Source organism: Anopheles nili, chromosome 2 (genome assembly GCF_943737925.1).
Source record: "Anopheles nili chromosome 2, idAnoNiliSN_F5_01, whole genome shotgun sequence".
In the NCBI taxonomy this organism is placed as follows: domain Eukaryota; kingdom Metazoa; phylum Arthropoda; class Insecta; order Diptera; family Culicidae; genus Anopheles; species Anopheles nili.
The window spans coordinates 36,233,228-36,252,735 of NC_071291.1; the positions used below are offsets into that span (position 1 = coordinate 36,233,228).

Here is a 19,508-nt window from a genome sequence, read left to right on the forward strand (position 1 = left end):
CGCTTGCCGTATAGCCTGAAGAATTATTAAAAATTTTCCATGAAATATTGAATGACGGATATGTTATAGAGTTTGATGAAAAAATCTTTTCTTATTAATAGCAAACAAATCTATAACTAATTTACTTCAAACTCAAATGCTTCAAAATTATGTATATATAAATATTCAACTTTTAGAAAATATTCTTGTTTTTATCCAAAGTGCTACGAATCACTTACGAGGAAATGTTACGAATGAATGCTTTCGCAACGGCCGTATTGAAATCGTTACAAAGACGAAGCAGGTTGAATCACCTTCCTACCCCATGGAGTGGAAGGAAAAGCGGATATAAATTTCCACCAATGCCCTACTGCGCTGGCAAACCATTTGTGTCGAAGTACAAAAGCCCCCTCTTCAAAGCCATTCCGTTCGATTGAGCGTAATTTAATTTCGGCTCACAAACTAGGCACGCGAAGCGCGACACGGTAATAATCGTCCTGACAACGCGTTCGATTTCCACAACCACCATGAGCTTTCGTGCTTCCGTTTTCGACCCAGGCTCGATTTGACGGTGAAGGTGAATGTACTTTTTTTTGTGCGTAAAAGGATTAACACCTCTTTGGTGCGTTACTCTCGAGTCGGGCTGCTTGGCCGTATGCTGCCTTGCGCCGATCGGGCGCTGTTTATGTATATTTATGTAAATCACGTGTACCACGGGCGTCGTCCTTCGCCCTACGCCTGTTGACGGGCGGCCGCGCGTGATTGGGATTAATCCTTTCACGCGGCGGAGTTTGGGATGAAATTTCTTCATTACGATTATGTCACTTATAGCTACCGCCCGATGCTTGCCACTGCTGATCGTCCTTCAAGATGTTACAGCAGCTTTTCGCCGGCGGTACCGGCGTCGCGTCTGAGCGCCCGTTTCTCCCTTCGAGCCGTGTGGAACCATCCAGCGCACGTGTGACGTGTGGCAGTTTATCATGCACAGGGTGTATCACTCGTGCGTTCCAGTGGTTACAAAGAGGAACATGTTTATTTTTAGCAATGGGTCGCACTGTCGCTAGTTTTTGATTTATTCGATACGTATAAGTTTGCCCTTTAGCATTTAGCTTCTACTTTGCTGAGCTTGAGTTTTTATTGAATTACGATAAATTATTACGCAGAGTACGCACTATACCAATCAACAGCCAAGGCACCTTTACGATAGGGAAATATTGAAACCTGGGCACGGCTTAAACGGATATTGTATTGCTGCAGTTTGGATAATCTTTACTATACGACACAGAAGATTGATCCTATTTCAACGCAGGTGAACTAACCGAAAACATTCTGGTTCAATACAAGCGTATCCGAGCTTTGAAACAACGTTACCGAAAGTACGATCTTTGTTTCGTGTTTTTTTTGTTACTTAAAGCATTGGATATGTGTTTAAAACATTTGCTAAATATGGTGAATCTGTTGAATGTAAAGCATACTTTTTTTAAATGACAATAGACACTTCAAAGGTGTTTTACTATATACGTTAAATGTGTTTGTCGCTAGCATTTTAGCAAACAAAGCTAACCAATAGGGTTTATTTTTACTTGTTGATAACAATTGCATGATGTATGCAAATGTTTTAATCTAAGTTTTTTGAAAGCTAATTTCTAAAAATGGAATTTACATCATTTTAAATTGATCGATTATTGTGAATGAAATTTACCATTTTCTTGCATGTTTTTGAACGGTAAATTACTAAATATGTTGGTTGTGAAGACCAAATCAAACATTTTCATGATATTCTTCGAAATAATTCAATTCTACAGTATTTTACACTAGAACACATTGCTTGGGTCGATCGCATGAAATGTACTCAGGTCGTTTTTATGTTTGCATTACGTACAAAAAAATAATCGTTAAATTGTAATTCAAGCGTTCATTTCAATTAACGACAATTGCTGAAAAAACATAAAAGAGTCCTTTTATTGATATTTTTTGCATTATACTGAAAACAATGCACCCCCAATCCGGAAGAATAGGAACCACCCTGTCTGAATTTGTTTCGCATGGAAAGCGTCTTAAAGCACCGCGGAGATATGAAACCTTTTCGGTTGATTGCACAAATGAAAATAAAGTAAGCAAAAGGGCTGAGAGCGAGGACTAGCATCGTTCACCTTCGCCCACCTTAAGACCGTCGAGATGCAAACAGTAGAGGAAAAAAAAACACACAGACGCCCGTACGTACACACCGTAGCGTAATAATGGAAATAATTAGACGCAGCTGCTAATCGGGCGGAGGAAACCTGCAAAAAGTATCCCACCCGAAAAGCATCCACGTACCGGGATTTTCCACCGATGGGCAAATCGATCCACCCATGGCGAAGTCGCAACAGATAAACGATAAAAGGTCCCGCCGGCGCGGATGTCGGATGGCGAAAATGAGAAATTATGGGTCCGAACCAGCCCACGGTGGCGATGGTAGAAAATTTGCGGTGAACGCGAGAAAAAAATAAAGAAGATGAACGCAAAAACGAGATACTTTCGAACCGTTTTTGGGGTCGGTTCGGTGTGCCCGGTGAAATAAGTGGCGTGCAGGACGGTACCGGGCGCGAGCTAATAAATGAAGATAAATATTTGCTCCTAGCTTTTCCGGGGGCCCGTTGCACGCCGGTGGGAAATGACAGTCTCGTGTCCGGTTGCCGTGGAAACGACACGCAATGGTGACGTCGAAGCAACCCACTGTGGCGAGTGCGATCCAGATCCATTTTTGAACCGAGCGAAATTAAACGAAGTATCGACCCTAACGCGAAGGACGATAGAGCGGTAGCGCCTTAGGGCAGCCGGTACGAACGCGTCCGTCATCATTAACTGGTACGGTCCTTCTCGCATGGGAGGACGCGTTTTCCCCGAATCTCGAGGGCAAGGAAAACGCTACTGCCACCGAACGAGTAGATGGTTGCGCGAGTGTGTTTGCTTGATTACAGGGGGTTTTGGGACCGCATTGGGCTTACAGAAATGCGAAAAGGATTACTGGCCCTGGACGATTCGAGCCCTTCGTGCGTACGTGCCGTTGTCGGTGGGCGATAATGGAAAATTGAGCAAGCAGACAGCGGGAAAGGAGAACCCGGACGATGGCACTGCCGTTGGATTTTCAATTGACACGTTTACACGCGCCCCGAAAAAAAACCCATCAAACGACGGATTTGCGGCTGTCCTTTGGTGGATTCCGGGTAACCGAGTCACGCGAGCGGGGCGGTGTGAAAATAGATCCGTAATGAAAAACGGGAAAAAAACAGCGCTGCCAACGGTAGCCGGGTGTGAACACGAAAATCTGCGAAACGGTCCCGATCCCGGCCGTAAATCATTCCGTATCTATTACGGTTGATAAGTTGAACCGGTAATAGAATTTGTCACATCCTGAGTGAGTGTCTTCCGATAGGCTATCGGTGAGGTTCAATAATAAATGTTTGCTCACCACATGCGTGTGTGTGTGAGTGTGTGTGTATGTGTGAAGGATGGGAAATTGCTCACAAACGGAAAACAGCACTTCGCGGTGAGACGTGCCACCAGCCAGGAGCAGAAAAGAAAACCATCGATCGAGGCAAAACGGCCGGGAAATCACCCGAACGGAAACAGGAGGAAACGGGAGCGGTTCGAGCAGAAGTGAAATCAAATTGAAGCTAAAAAAAAAAAGGAAAAGAAACAAACAACTGCGTGTGGGCATCCGTCGTTCGTCACGGCTGTCGCATCGTGGTAACACATGGCCCGTATCGGTTTGCACGGGTAAGAGATTTGTTCCGGTAGCCGGGGGTGACGTGAACGGGTGTTATCTTGGGCCCGACCCGATTAGATTTTCACGGTGCGTTTCCACGACGCTTGCTCGTAATTTATCGGCCCCACCCGGTGCGGGATGCCTCTAAATCACCGATCGGCTTTTTCGGTGTTTGTTTGTTGTTTACAAAACACTTCACACGCTCGCTCGCGTACCTTCACTTTTGGCGCCCTTCGGTTTACTGCCGGGACGGACGTTCGTCCTTGCGCCCGTGGATGGTGCTGGGGTATTGTTATTGCACTGTTTACGCGAAGCAACCGGCAGCCCAAACATTGGCCATCACTCACGGAGAGAGACGATTTTTTTCGAATTGTTTCGTTCCGAATATTTTAGTCTCGCGGTCTGGCGCGCCCCAAAACCAAGTGGATTAGCTTCGCGCTTTTTTAACTGTTTTCGCACTAGATTTATTTATTCACCATACCACCATCACCACACTTTACGAGTCCCCGCATCGAGAAAATAACAACCAGAGCTTCGCAGAAGAATGCTCACGTCTCAGACGATCGCCATTCGCCATGGAAACCACTGCACTGGTTGCTATGGTGGCGTGGGGGATGCGTATCATTTTCCACCAGCGGCTTAAACGTAACGGGGGTTGGGTTTTTTTCCTCGCTTCACAACACACACGCGAGCGCATGTACTTACCGCGATTGCTACGTTGCTCGCCTGCTTCATGCGCATGCAACTGGTGCCCGCCGTGTGGCTCTGTATGCGTGTCGTTGTCCTTTTTTTTGCCTTCAATTTTCCGCTCTTTTGACACGTTCAACGCCCGACCCAACGTCGGTGGATGCGACGCGTCACCTACTACTACTGGTGGTTCGCGAGTGGAGCCAATTTTCACGCACAACTCCCGGCTGGTACGGCTGACAGATGAAAACTGACACCGCGATCGGGCCCGATGCGTAACGTGGCCACCATTCGGGATCGGAAAAACCAGGCCGCTCAGCAAACGCCGCTCACTCGCAGCTCGTCTTATCAAAAGTACCACCAAAGGAGAGCGCGGCTGACTGTCTGCCAGTCCAGCCCATCCTGGTGGGGATCGTCCTTAACAGTTGGGGTTGGTTTCCCGACCCTACGAAGCGCTGAAGCTGCCGTGAGCGTTGGAGAGCCCATCAGTCACGACGGCAGGATTTCGGAGAGTTCTCATCTTGCCACTTTGTCCGGTGGAGGCTGGAAGCGCGCTAAGAAAATGAAATTCCGATGTGCCGAAGTGCATTTGAGATAGAGAGAGAGAGAGAGAGAGAGACAGAGAGACAGAAAGGGAGAGAGGGTGAGTGATGCTGTTTCTGTGTGGTTGGTTGGAGAGTGCGATGGAGATATATGGATCATAGGAAAACATGAAACGTGTTTCAAAACAACAACAAGAAAGTTGACTGTGAGAGGCAGAAAAATGGAAAACGTGCCTTTACCCATCAATATTATCACGTGGGCGACGTCAGGTCCTCATCGTCCTAGACAGGATGACTGAGAGACATGGTGCGTCCTCACATTTCACCCACGATCAGATACTTCAATCAACAGGTGAGAGAGAGAATGTACATTTTTGAACGGGTTATTCGTTGGATCTTAAATTCAGCCAAACCGAGCGTGGAACAATTTGAAATAAATCCCATTTTGATATGGTTAAATTTTCATTTTTATGCAATAGATTTATTTTCTAGCAGTATCTATGCTGCTATTGTTGAGGTATGCAGGAAATGGATCAAAAACTCAGGTCCGATTCCACCCACATTGTGAAGCTTGTCAAGCGAAACCAACAATTTCCGTTACCGCTTCCGCTGAGCGCCAAGAAATTATTCAATTTTCTCTTCATCTTTCAATTCCGCAATCTTCCGGAAGTGATTCCATGTTAGAAGCCCAAACGCAATGTGGATGATTTGCTAATATCTTTGTCCAATTTTTATGGCTAAATATTTCCTGCTTGAATCTGTTACCGTGAACCGCTAATGAGTACACCCCAATGGACCAATTAGGACAGCACAAGTAATTTAATTTATTTAATTCTTTCGCAAACACGTAGAAACTGATGGTAGAGCTAATAAAACACGTAGCCGTGGGCATACGTACCAGGTTAGAGGCAAATAAATGAGTTCAATTGAAAAATCGAACGACTACAAATAGCGTTCCGGGGTTGCATGTACGGTAATGTGAATATCGCAATCACGTGCTTAATTAACACCACGGACAGGTTGAACTGACCCGGTACACCTGAAATAACTAGATCACAGAGTCAACTGCTCCAAGCCTTTTGCTATAACATTATTACCGGAGATAGCGCTTAGCGAAGAGCACAACTCAATAACTCCTAATTGGAGTCTGAATGTTTCAATCGTAATTGCAGCTGATGCATTGCGGTTCTTGCATCCAACCGGTTCTAGCAGTGCGTTTTGCTCGTTAGCATCAAATATCAAATGCGCGCAAAAATTGTGAACCACGACGAAATTTTACCTCGAAATATGGTTATAGTATTTCAAAAGTCGAAACAAATTTTGCGTTCAATGTAGATATCAATCCATTTGCTGCATACAAGAATTGAATAAGATAAGATTTTATCCAAAGCTTACAATAATTGTTAACATATTGAACAGCAATGATGGATAACTTTTTTATATAAAATGATCAATAGTTTTAAACTAGCATTTTTCTAGAATCATACCACAATCGTTTGATGAATTTTTCCTCTTTATTAAATATTCTTTATTCAATCTAATATCTATTAATAACAATATGAAAAATAATTATGTTTAATATAGATTGTTTTGTTTGGTAATAATTTGATTGATGGGATTTCTTATTTTAATCTTATTCTGTCGCGAAAACTGGGATCGACCAGCACGTCCTCAGAATTGCCTCGTAAGGCTTCTAGTGCAAATTTTGGTATAAAAGCAATGCACTGTCGGTACTCTAATTTGCACAGTATACATGAGCATAATGATGAGCATGGTTGAAGATAAATTCAAGTTGCAGTAGCAATCGTTGTATTTGATGTACCACGAGAGCGTTACAACCATTATTAGGATGCTCTAAAGATGTCGTTATTGCAGAGATCCGTGTATTCGATTGCGAACTCATGCAATAAGCATTAGATAGCACATTTAATATGAGTTTTTATGAATTGTGGCCTCAAAACACTTACGCAGCTGGCTTATTCAATTAGCTTTGATTACAGCGCGCAAATCTGCGCATGAGTATGCGTTGTTTACGAAAATTTGAATTGTTCGCCTGAGATATGAACGTGGATGCATCAGGGAAATGAACAGTAAGAGAATTATAGACGTCTAAAATGTGTTTTGGTTAGCTTTCGGCACAACGTTCTTAAAATGGTAAAAAATGGTTAAAGATACAATCTTCTGTAAAGTTTACGTGATGTCATTGGTGATTACTCTCAACGGCGAAAGAATAATTTTTATCTCGAACAGTACCACACCGACTCTACCGGCCACTTTGGAGATTGTTTAGTAAACCGAATAAAACCTTACCATATGAAAACGGCATAAGCGCGTACTATTTAGTAATTATATTATCAATTAAATTTCATTGAGCTTCTATTGTAATGAAGCTTTACGCTACAGCTTGCCTAATTTTCATTAATTTTTCGTACGCTGCAACAGATCGAAATAGGATTTCATGGGAGCGAATGCTCCGTTTCGGGGAGTACATCACTAGCGCTCAAGATAAGCAGTGTTGTGGTGTGATGCTATGAATTTTAGAAATAAAAACACGCGCATTTCCCGCATTGCACAGCGTGATCGTCAATATATTTCTTTAGAATAGCTCTAGATTAAAGCTAATTTATTTATAATGTACAGTTTCAATGTTTTTTAAACTGTTGGTAAAAATTAGCACTTCATGGTGAATTGATTATTCTGTAAGTGTTTAGTTTCTGGTGCTATGGCGAAAAGCATAAGTAAATTTTCCATCCGCTCCAGGCTAAATTGTTTTTTGTGCATGTGCTTAGTTTATGTTATATATGCTATAAAATTATTAAATTTACCAATTGTTCGTTTTTCGTACGTTTAGCGCATACAATCCATCGTTCTTGCATGAAAGATATAACACTCTCGGAGAAAAAACTTTTTGATCAGATTTGCATAGATTTTTTGGTGATACATTCAAATGTAGAGTCCATCAATGATTGTAAGTTGTTTCATTGAGCAAATAACTTAAATCTTAAAGCATGCATTAGGAGCTATGCCTAAATGTGCGAAATGCAATGGTTTATCCGTGAATGGCACAGTTTATTCATCGTGCCATTTTTCTTTGTTTTGGTGCATGAGGTTGTACTGGGATCGCTGCATTTGATTGCAATAAGCCTCTTGACAATTGTTGGTCTATTGAGTAGCTGCAACGCATGCATTCATTCAAATTTTAGACTAATAGTAACGGCTGCACCTTTGACGGCAGTGTGATTTTGAAACCAATAGACGTATCACATCTGACTTTGTGATGTCAAAGTGTGCATGTGGAAGTGTGTGTGTGCTGCCGGATTGTTTTGAATAATATTGTTGTCCGTAAAAAGTATTGCAGTTTTTTTAATGCACCATTATTTCAACCCCCATTCGCGCCATGAAACTCAGTTTGTAGCGAAAGAAAATCCAGAAGTAGCACATTGTGCGACGCTGTGCTAGTATACGTTTAGCATAGAAGGTTTTTAACCGGGTTGCAAAGAGAAGAAGAACAGCAAGAGAGCTAAAATAGAAACACGATCGAGCGATCCGCAAACAATGAACCATGCCCATTCTTCAATTGTTATGTCGCATAGCCTTGTGATAGTGCAGTGAATTGTTTTGCACCGGAAGCCACCACTCGTTTCCCACCGCGGTGACAACGAACTCATCGCCCTACGTACACAGTGGCGGTCATCCTGCAATAAACGTGCTTTTCTGTGTTGGTTTGTGCTTTGGTTTGGCGTGTTTATCAGTCGCATGCTGGACGGCGACAGTAGAATTAAGCTGAGCAAGCAGAACTACATTCTCGATACAGTATACTGTGTGAGGGATTTGTCGAGCATCTTCCCGTGTGTCGCTGTTATCATCAACCCGCGTTGTCGTTTTGCTAAATGAGTAGAGCGCTTTTGGTGGTTCCGCAACGCTTGATATCAATTGTCAGATGTAACCAGGCTTTCTCATTGATAACGCGCCATTCGAGCAAAATGAGCGAGCAACAGGAGCGTGACATTGTGAAAGGTGCTGATAGTTGGTTCAACAAGTAAGTATGGCCCGTTTTGAGGCCACCGGCTAATAATAACCGTCGGTGGCATGATGTTTATTGTTGACCGATTCTTACAGATACACGGCCGTAGAAAGTTCTCCCGAGGGCACGTTCAAAGGGGTGCGAGATCGCTTCAATGGCATCACGGTTGATTCAAACATGGAAACCTGCAGTCCGGACAAATTTCCGTCCATTCTGAAGAGTAAGATTTTTTATCTCTGTGTGCGCCAAAGGGAGCGCAGACAGTACAGCGGAAGTTTCTTTTTTTCCATTTTCCAGGGTCACTCGAGCACTGGATTGACAGTAAAAACCGGGGCATCTGGTTCAAAGTCCATCTGAGTGCGGCAAGTTGGATACCGGAACTAGTCAATGTAAGTATGCTATTTTCTGCCGCCCAAGCAGTGAGTTGTGACATGTGACGGTATATTCCTCATGGTTTCCATATCGTTGACCTTGTCCACCTGTGGTTGATCCCTCGTAGAATGGATTTCAATTTCATCATGCCAAAAATACATTCGTGATGCTGTACCGTTGGCTTCCGAAGGAGGAATCGGTTAACATTCCGCCCTACTCGCACACGATGGTCGGCGTCGGTGCGCTTGTGATGAACGACCGCAATCAGGTGCTGGTCGTTAGCGAGAACTATGCGCTTATCGCCGGCTCCTGGAAGCTGCCGGGAGGCTATGTGGATCCAAGTAAGCCACTCTGACAGCACGCAACATGGCGAATGCGTGACGTTTGAATGATTGCTCTCTTGCAGATGAAAACTTCATTGACGCGGCCATACGGGAAGTAGCCGAGGAAACGAACATTCGGACGGCGTTCGAATCGGTTGTCTCGATACGGCACGCTCATGGTGCCGGGTTTGGCTGTTCCGACCTGTACATAGTGATGGCCTTAACGCCTCTGTCGGAAGAGATCACGAAATGCAACCGGGAGATCGCCAAATGTGAGTGGATGGACGTAAGCGAGTATCTGAACCATCCGAAGGTGCACGAAACAAACCGTAACTTTGTGCGAACGTACCTGGAGTATAAGAAGCTCGGTGTGCGCATCGACTGCACGGAAGAGATGCATCAGGTGTTGAAGAAGCGGTATAACATCTACTCCGTGGCTAAGGTGACGGATGGTGAAACCGTCGAAACCAGCAGCAGTACAAGCAGTACCGGCACGTTCAAATTATAGCGATCGAACAGCGGGCGGATGCGATGAGATGCTAGACCAGGTATGTTACTACACGCGGAGGCTACAGGAATAAGGGACAAAAATACTGTTGTTTCATTGTTTTACCAAAGCCATTCCTACTGTAGTGGGAGCGTTTCCTTTTATTTTTATTACTATATCCACTGCGTACATATATCACTCGTGGTGTTACGTAAGGGTGACTTTATTGCTCTCGTACTACTGCTACGGGCATGTTTCGTCAACGAAGCATGTAGATTGAGTTGGTTTAAGTGTATTGTTGTTGTTTTTACTAATGCAGGGTGATTTCACCCCATTTACTTACCACCTATGCGGTAAATGGTTTTTTTTTTCAAAGAGATTTTTCTTTCGCAATATTGTGTAATAAAACGCAGGCATTAATGTGTGGCCGCACATTATGTTGACCGGTGTGAAACAAAAAATGCGCTAAGCGGTAGCAATTGTGCTCGTGATCCACGTGATGTACGATGCAACGTTAACGTAAACACCTGGAATGCCATTGGCACCGCAACCGATACCCCATGCGACCAAACCGGCCACATACCACCGTCCACCGAGGGCACATACGAGCGGTGAACCACCATCACCGGTGCAAGCGTCCTTGCCCAGCTCTCCTCCGGCGCACATAAAGCTCGTGGTGTCGAGCACAAAGCTCCCGCCAAGGCGCGTAGTTCGCAGTGCGGATTGGCAACTGTCCGAGGACACCACCGGTACATCCACCTCCTTCGGGATCGACTGGAAGGCACCACTGACGAAGTCGTTCTTTCCCCAACCAGACACCCAGCAGCGGCTGCCGGTGAAGGAGGTCACAGGCAGACAGGCGGTTGCGATCGTCGGAGTCGTACCGAGATTGACCGTTCCGGACAGCCGCAGAATGGCGATGTCGTTGCGCAGGTTGGCCGAATTGAAGCTCGGATGAACGTAGTACCGTGTCACCGTGTACTCCTGGACGGGTAACGGTTCGGACGTTGACGCTGCGTCCCATTCACCAAGGCGCACCTTCAGCGTCCGGCTGCCCGTACTGTGCGAATGGCGCAAAAGATCGTTACGATTAAATGCGACAGCGAATCTCCTCCCGTTAACACTCACGTGTACTCGGAGATCTTGTGTGCCGCTGTAAGGACGTTTATGCTATCGATCAGTACTCCCGATCCGACGTATACGTCACCAGGTCCTAGTAGCACCGCTTGCCACGGGTACTTTCCGTAGCTGGCTTGGTTGGCTGTGACCACGGGAGCGTTTGCCACCGGAGGGTACTGTAGACCGCACTGATAGCTTCCGGCCATGCAGCAGCGCTCCAGCCCGGCCACACAGGTCGCAGGGGACACGATGTTGACCGCAATGATCGACGCGGGTGCACCGGAAGTCGTCGTCGTTGCCGTGCTACCAAGCGTGACGCCAGTATTAGCACTTGGCTGTGAACGATGGACAGAATAGATGGACCACAGATGGACAGATATGCTGCATATTTGAGTCCGTAATGTTTTGTTCCGCGGGACTGTGACTCACGTTCGATACGATTCTCACGTCCAGCTGGCCGGCACCGTCCGTAGTTCCACCCGTGCTCGTTGCATTACAGCGTCCCGTAGGCACGCAAATGCACGTCTGGCCAGTTATGCCTGGGTTAACAATATTTGGTAGAACGCCTTAAAAAGGGTGCACGCGTGGTATGCCGTGAAACGAGCCGGGTGTGCAGTAAGCAAAGCAAAGTAAAATCATTAAATAGCGCGTTTAATGGTGTCAACGAAAGCGTGTCCTTTTAGTGGACCATCCGGTCCAACCAACCTGTTTGCAATGGTACGACTCCCGTGAGAACTCCGCTCGTGATACCACTGCTCACGTTTGTGGCTTGTCGCGTGAGGTCTTATGATGATGATGGCCAGCGGCCAGTGGCGAATGAAACAAGCATAAAAAAGCAAATTATTATAATTGCACAAACAAAACCTAGCTCACCACCCCGCCGTGGGTTACGTTCGTTATGTTAAATGGGCATTCTTGCGACCCTACCATTGGTTGGGTTGGCTCCGTCCTGGGGAAAATTGAATCCCTGATTGCGCTCCACCGTGGACACCGCCAGGACGAAACGAGCGACTCCAACCAGCAGGACCAAACTGATTCTGATACATCCGGACATTTTGCTGACGCTTTTCACAGACACATCGAGGGCTTTGTTGGGTCGCGTGCAAGGATTTCAATTTTTCAATCGTCTGCTAGCGGGATATGACGATAAATAATAGATCACTGAACACGGGCAAGCGACGAAACCTGATTTTTTTTTCTTGAGGAAGAAAAAGAAAAGCTCTGCACGTTTATTGCTTTCGGTCGACACCAAATCGATGAACGTGCTCTAACTCGAGCGTTGTATGAATCCTTATCCGCTTTCAGTACAGTGAACAGGAGTCAATTTTATACTTCAATTTTATTACAAAGTCTTAAGTTCAATTAAGAAAATTAAACTACTTGCATACGGTGTGCTTTTTACATTCTAGTTAGAAGAAAAATTAATGTGGGAAAAAACTGATCATAATTCTTCGGACACTAACGTGCGCGTTCACGTTATTGCTTTCACGAGAAAAGGCCACTATACTGCAACGCAACAGTTTTTCGAAACCCTGCACTACACGCTTTTGTATTCTGGGTTAACGGAGTACTTCACATTTGAGTGCGGGAAATTACTGACGAACCAAACTCTCTTGCGTGCTTAACGGACCGGTCACTACTGAGTCGCCAAACGGCACTCATGCTACCAATTTATAGTAATGCCAAATGTGAGCTTTTTCCGATGGAAAGTAATGGGGTCTGCAATTACACGTGCATGCAGTTGCGCGGGAGCACCTGTTTGCGGCGTATTTTCCAAGTGGCATCGATTGGGCTGACACTGGGTGCCCAATTGCTTGCATCCGATGGGCCGAATGGAAGGAGCAGATGGCTCACCCTAACAATGGTACAGTTTTTGCCGGTTCCACTACCGAACGTGTCGGTTGTGCTTTAATGAGCACCGCGTGGCCGCAAACGGAAGGACAGAGATAAATATCGACGGGCAAAAGTGTTATCCCGTTTACAACAATTCCATTGTGCTGGGAACCAGACCGCAGTGCCAACCGCACCGATTTATTGAACTTCATATGAACGGCTGTGTTTGCCGAGGGGCTAGCAGCTGGGTTTTTTTAAATATCTGTTGCACTACAGCTAGTCTACCGTTTCATCGCGCGCCAATGAAACGAACCGAGTCCCTAATTCTGATCGCGTTGTTACTCATTTTAAATCATTGAGCTATTAGCATTTTTTTGTTCTTACACACTACCACACATCGTTGGTTTGGGCACGCGTTAGCTTTAAATTTCCTAATGCCTTACTGATGGCTAGACCGGCGGTTCAAAGCTTCTAAAGACCTCGTTTTGAAGGTCTGATTTTTTTTCTCGATTTTCACGCTTAACAAGAATCGCCGTTCCGAACCATACATTAAAATCTCATACAAGCCTCGAAGAACTATGTACACCAACCAATCGCTCTTGAAGCTAATCGCATCCGGCAACGGGGATTACGAAGCCGTCCTCTCCGCCGGCACGGTGCTGCTTTCATTCCCGTGGGGCGCGGAAGATCCTTTTGAAATTTCCCACAGCACGTTGGCGACCCGTTCCTGGTACTGCGCCATGTCCGTGTCGGCAAACACGGTGGCCATCTGCTCGAAGGTCTCGCGCAGGAAATCGTCCCGTTTCTGGCGCGTCCGCAGCATACGATCGATTTCTCGTTTTATCCGCTGCCTCAGCCTGTTCTTAGTTTTTTCGATAGTCACACGGATGTCCTCTTTGTTTTGTCGACGCCGTCGGTTCAATTCGGCGTTCCGCTGTCTCCGAAGCGCCTTCTGCTCGGGTGATTCGTTCTGGCGCTTGATACGTTGCTGTAACGTATGCTTCGCGCGTATGAGCTGTTTTATCGATAGATTTTTGATCGATTCCTCCGGTACAGTTGGCTCCTGCTTTGGCAGTATATTGTTCGTTTGCTCCGATGCAGCTATTGCGGCAGACTGCGCTCGGGATCCCTTGCTCGTCGCAGTTCCTTTACGCTCCTTCGTCCTGCTGGGATTAGGATTCTGTACCTGAGGATGCGCTGGTGAAGGAGACGAATGCTGCTGCTGCTGCTGTTGTTGTTGTTGCTGCTGCTGCTGTTGTTGTTGTGGCGGCTGCGTATGCTGTTGTGGTGGCTGCGGATGGTGAGGCTGGTGCTGGTGCTGATGCTGTTGCTGCTGCTGCTGTTGCTGATGCATGTGCTGCTGTTGTTGATGTTTGGCGTTATGAGCCTTAGTTTTGTGGGCGCCCCTAGCGGAGCCGTTGGGAATGGAGGCAGCCGAAAACGATAGCTGGTTCATATACAAGGCATTCTTGTCATAGTTCATATGCGGCGGATACGGGTGGTGGTGGTATAGGTTAAACTCCTCTATGCTGAACGGTGGCGGAAACTCGATCGGTGTTGGATGCTCTTGTATGTCCACTTGCAAATAGCTGTATGGGGGCTCCATCCTAAGAACAGTGCGTTGTGAATCAAATTCGTCGTGCTGTGTCTGTTTCACTTGCTCCTATTGCATCGTAGTTTCTCAGCTACTCGAAGTTGGGTTTGCGATGTATGTTCCGTATCAAAAGAGGCTTTTATTTAGTGAAAAAAGAAAACAAAATTTCCAAACTACGCCAATGTTATTGTTGCTAGCTTTTAAGGTTGACAGATGCTGGGCTGTTCCTGTAGGGATGGGTGTTTCGAACGCGGGAGATATTTTTGCTCCGGTTCGATGCAGGAGCGAATCGTTCCGGATCCGTTGCAGTTATTTTTTTAATCCGTCTAGAGGATGTTGAATTTATTATTCATTATTTTTCAGCGTTTGACATTGTCTGGTTTTCGATTTGATTACAAAACACGTTTTTAGTTGACTGCCAATTGCATGAAAAATGTCATAATGAGCAGGTATGCTTTATTTCTGTTGCAGAATGGTTTGTGAATACTCCGATCCATCGGATCGTTACTATTTGGTTGCCCACCACTGCTGTTAAGATAACGCTTTGCTTCTAAGGTTCATACATGCGTAACGTGTCATTGATACAATTTTAATTTCATTTCAAGAATCTCATTGAAAACAATTCTCTAGAACATAAGCAAGGGAATTCATACTTACGTTCGTTTTATATGCAGAAATGTTGATATTAGGTATTATTGTTTATGTCGTTTTTCTATTTCTTGTAGTTTCTAAAATCTTTAAGGATGGAAAGATGTGAAAGATTGTAGACCCAGTTACCTGTACGTTGCTCTTCCATATTGCAACTATAAGTAAGTATGATTAAAATAACTTCATAGTTCTCACGTTCAACATAAATACTGATTTTAAAATAATAGCCATAAAAGGATGTTATAGGTGGTAGTGACATTTTAGAATCGTGAATAGCTGAACGCATTTTGTCGATCTATGATTTGAAATAAAGAGAATGTCGTATGTATTGTAACAGCAGTACATTTTTGATGATTTGTTTCGATAACTTAAAATTTAAAATTGATAATGGTTTGAGCATTCGGTTTATGTGAAATTCTAGTTAACTTCATTCAAAATTTTAGCAGGTAATTCAAACGGTTTATGTGAGCACATATTCGCAAAGAATTGTTCATTTCAAACGACAAACACTGCAGTGTTCAATGTGAAAAAGCTTTAATAATGATAAAATAACTTCACGCACTGCATGGTTAAAACAGAGCAAATTTGACGCAAAAGAAACAGGAGAGCATATCAAATAAATGGTGAAATAATGGAGTTGAAGGTTGGAAAAAGTTTGAATAATTTCGGTTCTAGTAATTGAAACATTTCATGTCGCGAAACATTTCAATTATGCAACGTTTCAAAACTAATGATTAGCGCCACCTATGATCGAATAGAAAAAGCTTATCCATGAAAAATTTGTAGTAATTTAATAAAATTTTATGAATTAAACATAAAAGTAAAAAATCGCAACACAAATATTCATGACGAATATATGCATCCTCATAAAAAATGAATAAATACCAGTGCCCAAAGCAAATGAGGAAGAATAAAGTATAATCATATCTATAAAGCGGTTACCCTTCCAAACCCCCCACAAAAAGCACACGAATCCGTCAATCCGATAGTTTACAGTCATGCCAAACGCCGGCCTTGTTGCAACAAATATGCACAAAAATCAAGCCCACATGGCTCTCGTCGCTAAGCGGCATGGATTCGGTGTCGGATTTTGAACGCCAAAATCGTCAAGTTTGAATTCGCGAGTAACAAGAGATCATGCGTCGAAGAGGTTGCATGTACCAGCTGGATTTCGTTCCGAACATTTCCCCTCCAAATGTTATCAGTACATATCGTCGATCTTTCCGGCGCATGATAATCAGCATCCCATCTCATTCGCTCTCGTTCGCTGTGGATCGCAATGTTCTACGCACACTGTAGAATCTTTTTGAGCGTCTTATTTTGCTGGTCATAATTCAGTCGCAGAATTTTGTCGGTCATAATAAATTGTCTGGCTGCGGACATTAAATGCTTTTTTGATACAAAACATAGCAGCAAACTATGTGCGATAAATTTCTGTTATTTATGCCATTATTCTCTATATCATTGAGCATCTTTTTACCACAAATCTATTTAAAAATAGCGGGTTGATCAAACACGGTGTCCAACTAGCGCATCACTCCATAGTACAATCACTTTGTTTTGTATCAAAAAAAAAACATTTAATGTATGCAGTCGGACAATTTATTATGACCGGCAAAATACTGCGACCAAATTATGACCAGCAAGATAAGACGCTCAATAAAATCATACAGTGTGCATAGAAATATGTGATCGATAGCAAACGAGAGTAAACGAGATGGGATGCTGATTATCATGCGCCAGAAAGATCGACGATATGTACTGATAACATTGGGTGGGGTAATCCATAATATTTAGCCTGCAACCTCTTCGACGCATGATCTCTTGTTACTAGCGAATTCAAATTTGTCGCTTTTGGCGTTCAAAATCCGTCGTCGAAATCCTCTCGATCGACCGCGTGAGCCACTTAATCTGAAATTCACGAGCGCAAAAACGACGCGCAACGACACCAGATTTGGCACTGCTGATAAAAAGCGTGCGCCATGGGCTTAAAGATTACTATTTCGGATAACGGAAATATCACGTGAGCGAAACAAGGACAAGCTACTATATACTTTTGTACCAGGCGAGCTTAGAAGGTGACCATTGGTGCACTATGGAGTAATGCGTGCTAGTTGGACACCGTGTTTGATCAACCCGCTATTTTTTATATAATTTTGTGATAAAAAGATGCTCAATGATATGGCGAACAGTTGTTAATATCACAGAAACTAATGGTATGCATTTCTGTGCTTTGATCTGTATCGAAAAAGGATTTTATGTTAGCAGCCAGACAATATATTATGACCGACAAAATGCTGCGACCGAATTATGACCAGCAAGATAAGACGCTCTATAAGATTCTACAGTGTGCGTAGATGCGATCGAAAACAAACGAAAGTAAACGAGATGGGATGCTGATTATCATGTGTCGGAAAGATCGGCTATATGTACTGATAACATTTGGAGGGGAAATGTTCGGAACGAAATCCAGCTGGTACATGCAACCTCTTCGACGCATGATCTCTTGTTACTCGCGAATTCAAACTTGACGATTTTGGCGTTCAAAATCCGACACCGAATCGATGCCGCTTAGCGACGAGAGCCATGTGGGCTTGATTTTTGTGCACTTGTTGCAACAAGGCCGGCGTTTGGCATGACTGAAAACTATCGGATTGACGGATTCGTGTGCTTTTTATGGGGGGTTTGGAAGGGTTTTGTTGAGCTTAACCCCCTCACAGATTTGTTTATACTTTATTCTTCCTCATTTGCCTTGTGCACTGGTATTTATTTCTTCATTTTTAATAAGCATGCATATATTCGTCATGAATATTTGTGTTGCGATTTTTTACTTTTATGTTTAATTCGTAAAATTTTAATAGATTACTACAAATTTTTGATGGACAGAAATGCCCACCAGCCATGGACTATGCGAAATTATAGAATAAGAATGAATGAATCATGTTTTTGTGAACTAGAAATTAAGTTTTGAGAACATCACGGCCAGGCCGTCATTAAAATATTTAAAAAAAGAACTTTTTGACTCAAGTCACGAGAGTGCAAAGTTTGTTCATCGTGCAGAAGCGAGTAGGAACCAAAGAAACCAAAGAATACCAGAGCCAAGAAACCAAATATTATTATTAGACTCTGAATAGAATTCCTTGCTTCAGGCGAAAGACAACTACGAAAAATTTAAATTATGTTTTAATTAAAAAAATAGAGTTTATCGATATTGAAAACAATCAGACAGTTTTTAACTATTTTTCTGAAACACTGAACCAATTATCATTTTTTAGCATAAAATCTCAACAAAAAGTAATAAAAGTTTTTAGTTTTTTGACACGATTTTACCAAACCACAAATAAAAAAGGGTGACAAGTTTTAGACACTTTCTTTCAAAATTGTAGGACTGTGAATCAAAACTGCCTGTGAATCAATCCTGTAATGTATCAAAAAACAATAAGCAACAATTGTTTGAATCATAAGTAATAAGCAAACTTATTTTTCATGCTTCTCAACCAGTCACATTCATACGTTAGAATGCCGCAAGCTGTTTTTTTTTCATTATAATGGAGGCGCCTAGTAGTTGACAAGTTTGTACAGAGTTTTGGTTAAAAAATGCTGTATAGTATCACAACCATGTGGGTGATACACACTTATGTATTTTAATATACTTCCTGTTTTATAAAAATGTTAGGCAACAAATATTTCAACGATTCTTGCTTCATTCAATACATAGAGTGAACTGATTTTCATTTAATAATAATTTAATAGTTACCAGTATTTTTAAGATAGTGTTACTGTTAGTTTCCACCAAATATATGACAGATATGATAGGAAATAGTATGAGATAGAGGTCATACCTTTCATTCATAATATTAATGATTTATCAGTGCTGAATTAACGAACACTAAAGTAATAAACGGAAAGAATGTTATGTTATTTTCTAGCTGTTTTTAGTATCTGATAAGTGATAATGGTTTGAAGTATCTCTCGTAGAAAAAATATCACCAATTCATCGAACATTATTTTCAACAGTTTCGTGGTGCATCGACTGAATTCACTTCCAAAAAAGGCTTTCTCAATAGCTGTGTTTCTTTCATTTTCACATGAACTCACGTACTTTCTTTCCCCAGGTGATACTGTCTCACGACTGTCTGTTTGGCGCAA

At 43.3% G+C, this 19,508-nt stretch overlaps 2 protein-coding genes across 2 annotated transcripts; one reads left to right on the forward strand and one right to left on the reverse strand.

Moving 5' to 3' along the window:
* The first annotated feature begins 8,732 nt into the window (after positions 1-8,732).
* LOC128723775 (uncharacterized) lies at positions 8,733-15,678 on the forward strand. The gene is made up of 6 exons (XM_053817577.1): positions 8,733-8,998; positions 9,079-9,203; positions 9,281-9,372; positions 9,483-9,696; positions 9,762-10,226; positions 15,437-15,678. The coding sequence occupies exons 1-5, from the start codon at positions 8,850-8,852 to the stop codon at positions 10,184-10,186; spliced, it is 1,005 nt and encodes a 334-aa protein (XP_053673552.1). The 5' UTR covers positions 8,733-8,849; the 3' UTR covers positions 10,187-10,226; positions 15,437-15,678.
* On the reverse strand, positions 10,631-12,338 carry LOC128722233 (phenoloxidase-activating factor 2-like). Its single transcript, XM_053816091.1, has 5 exons — positions 12,212-12,338; positions 11,990-12,067; positions 11,714-11,850; positions 11,294-11,619; positions 10,631-11,225 (listed from the first exon to the last, which is right to left on the reverse strand). Exons 1-5 carry the CDS (start codon positions 12,336-12,338, stop codon positions 10,631-10,633), a joined length of 1,263 nt encoding a protein of 420 aa, XP_053672066.1.
* Positions 15,679-19,508: the final 3,830 nt, after the last annotated feature.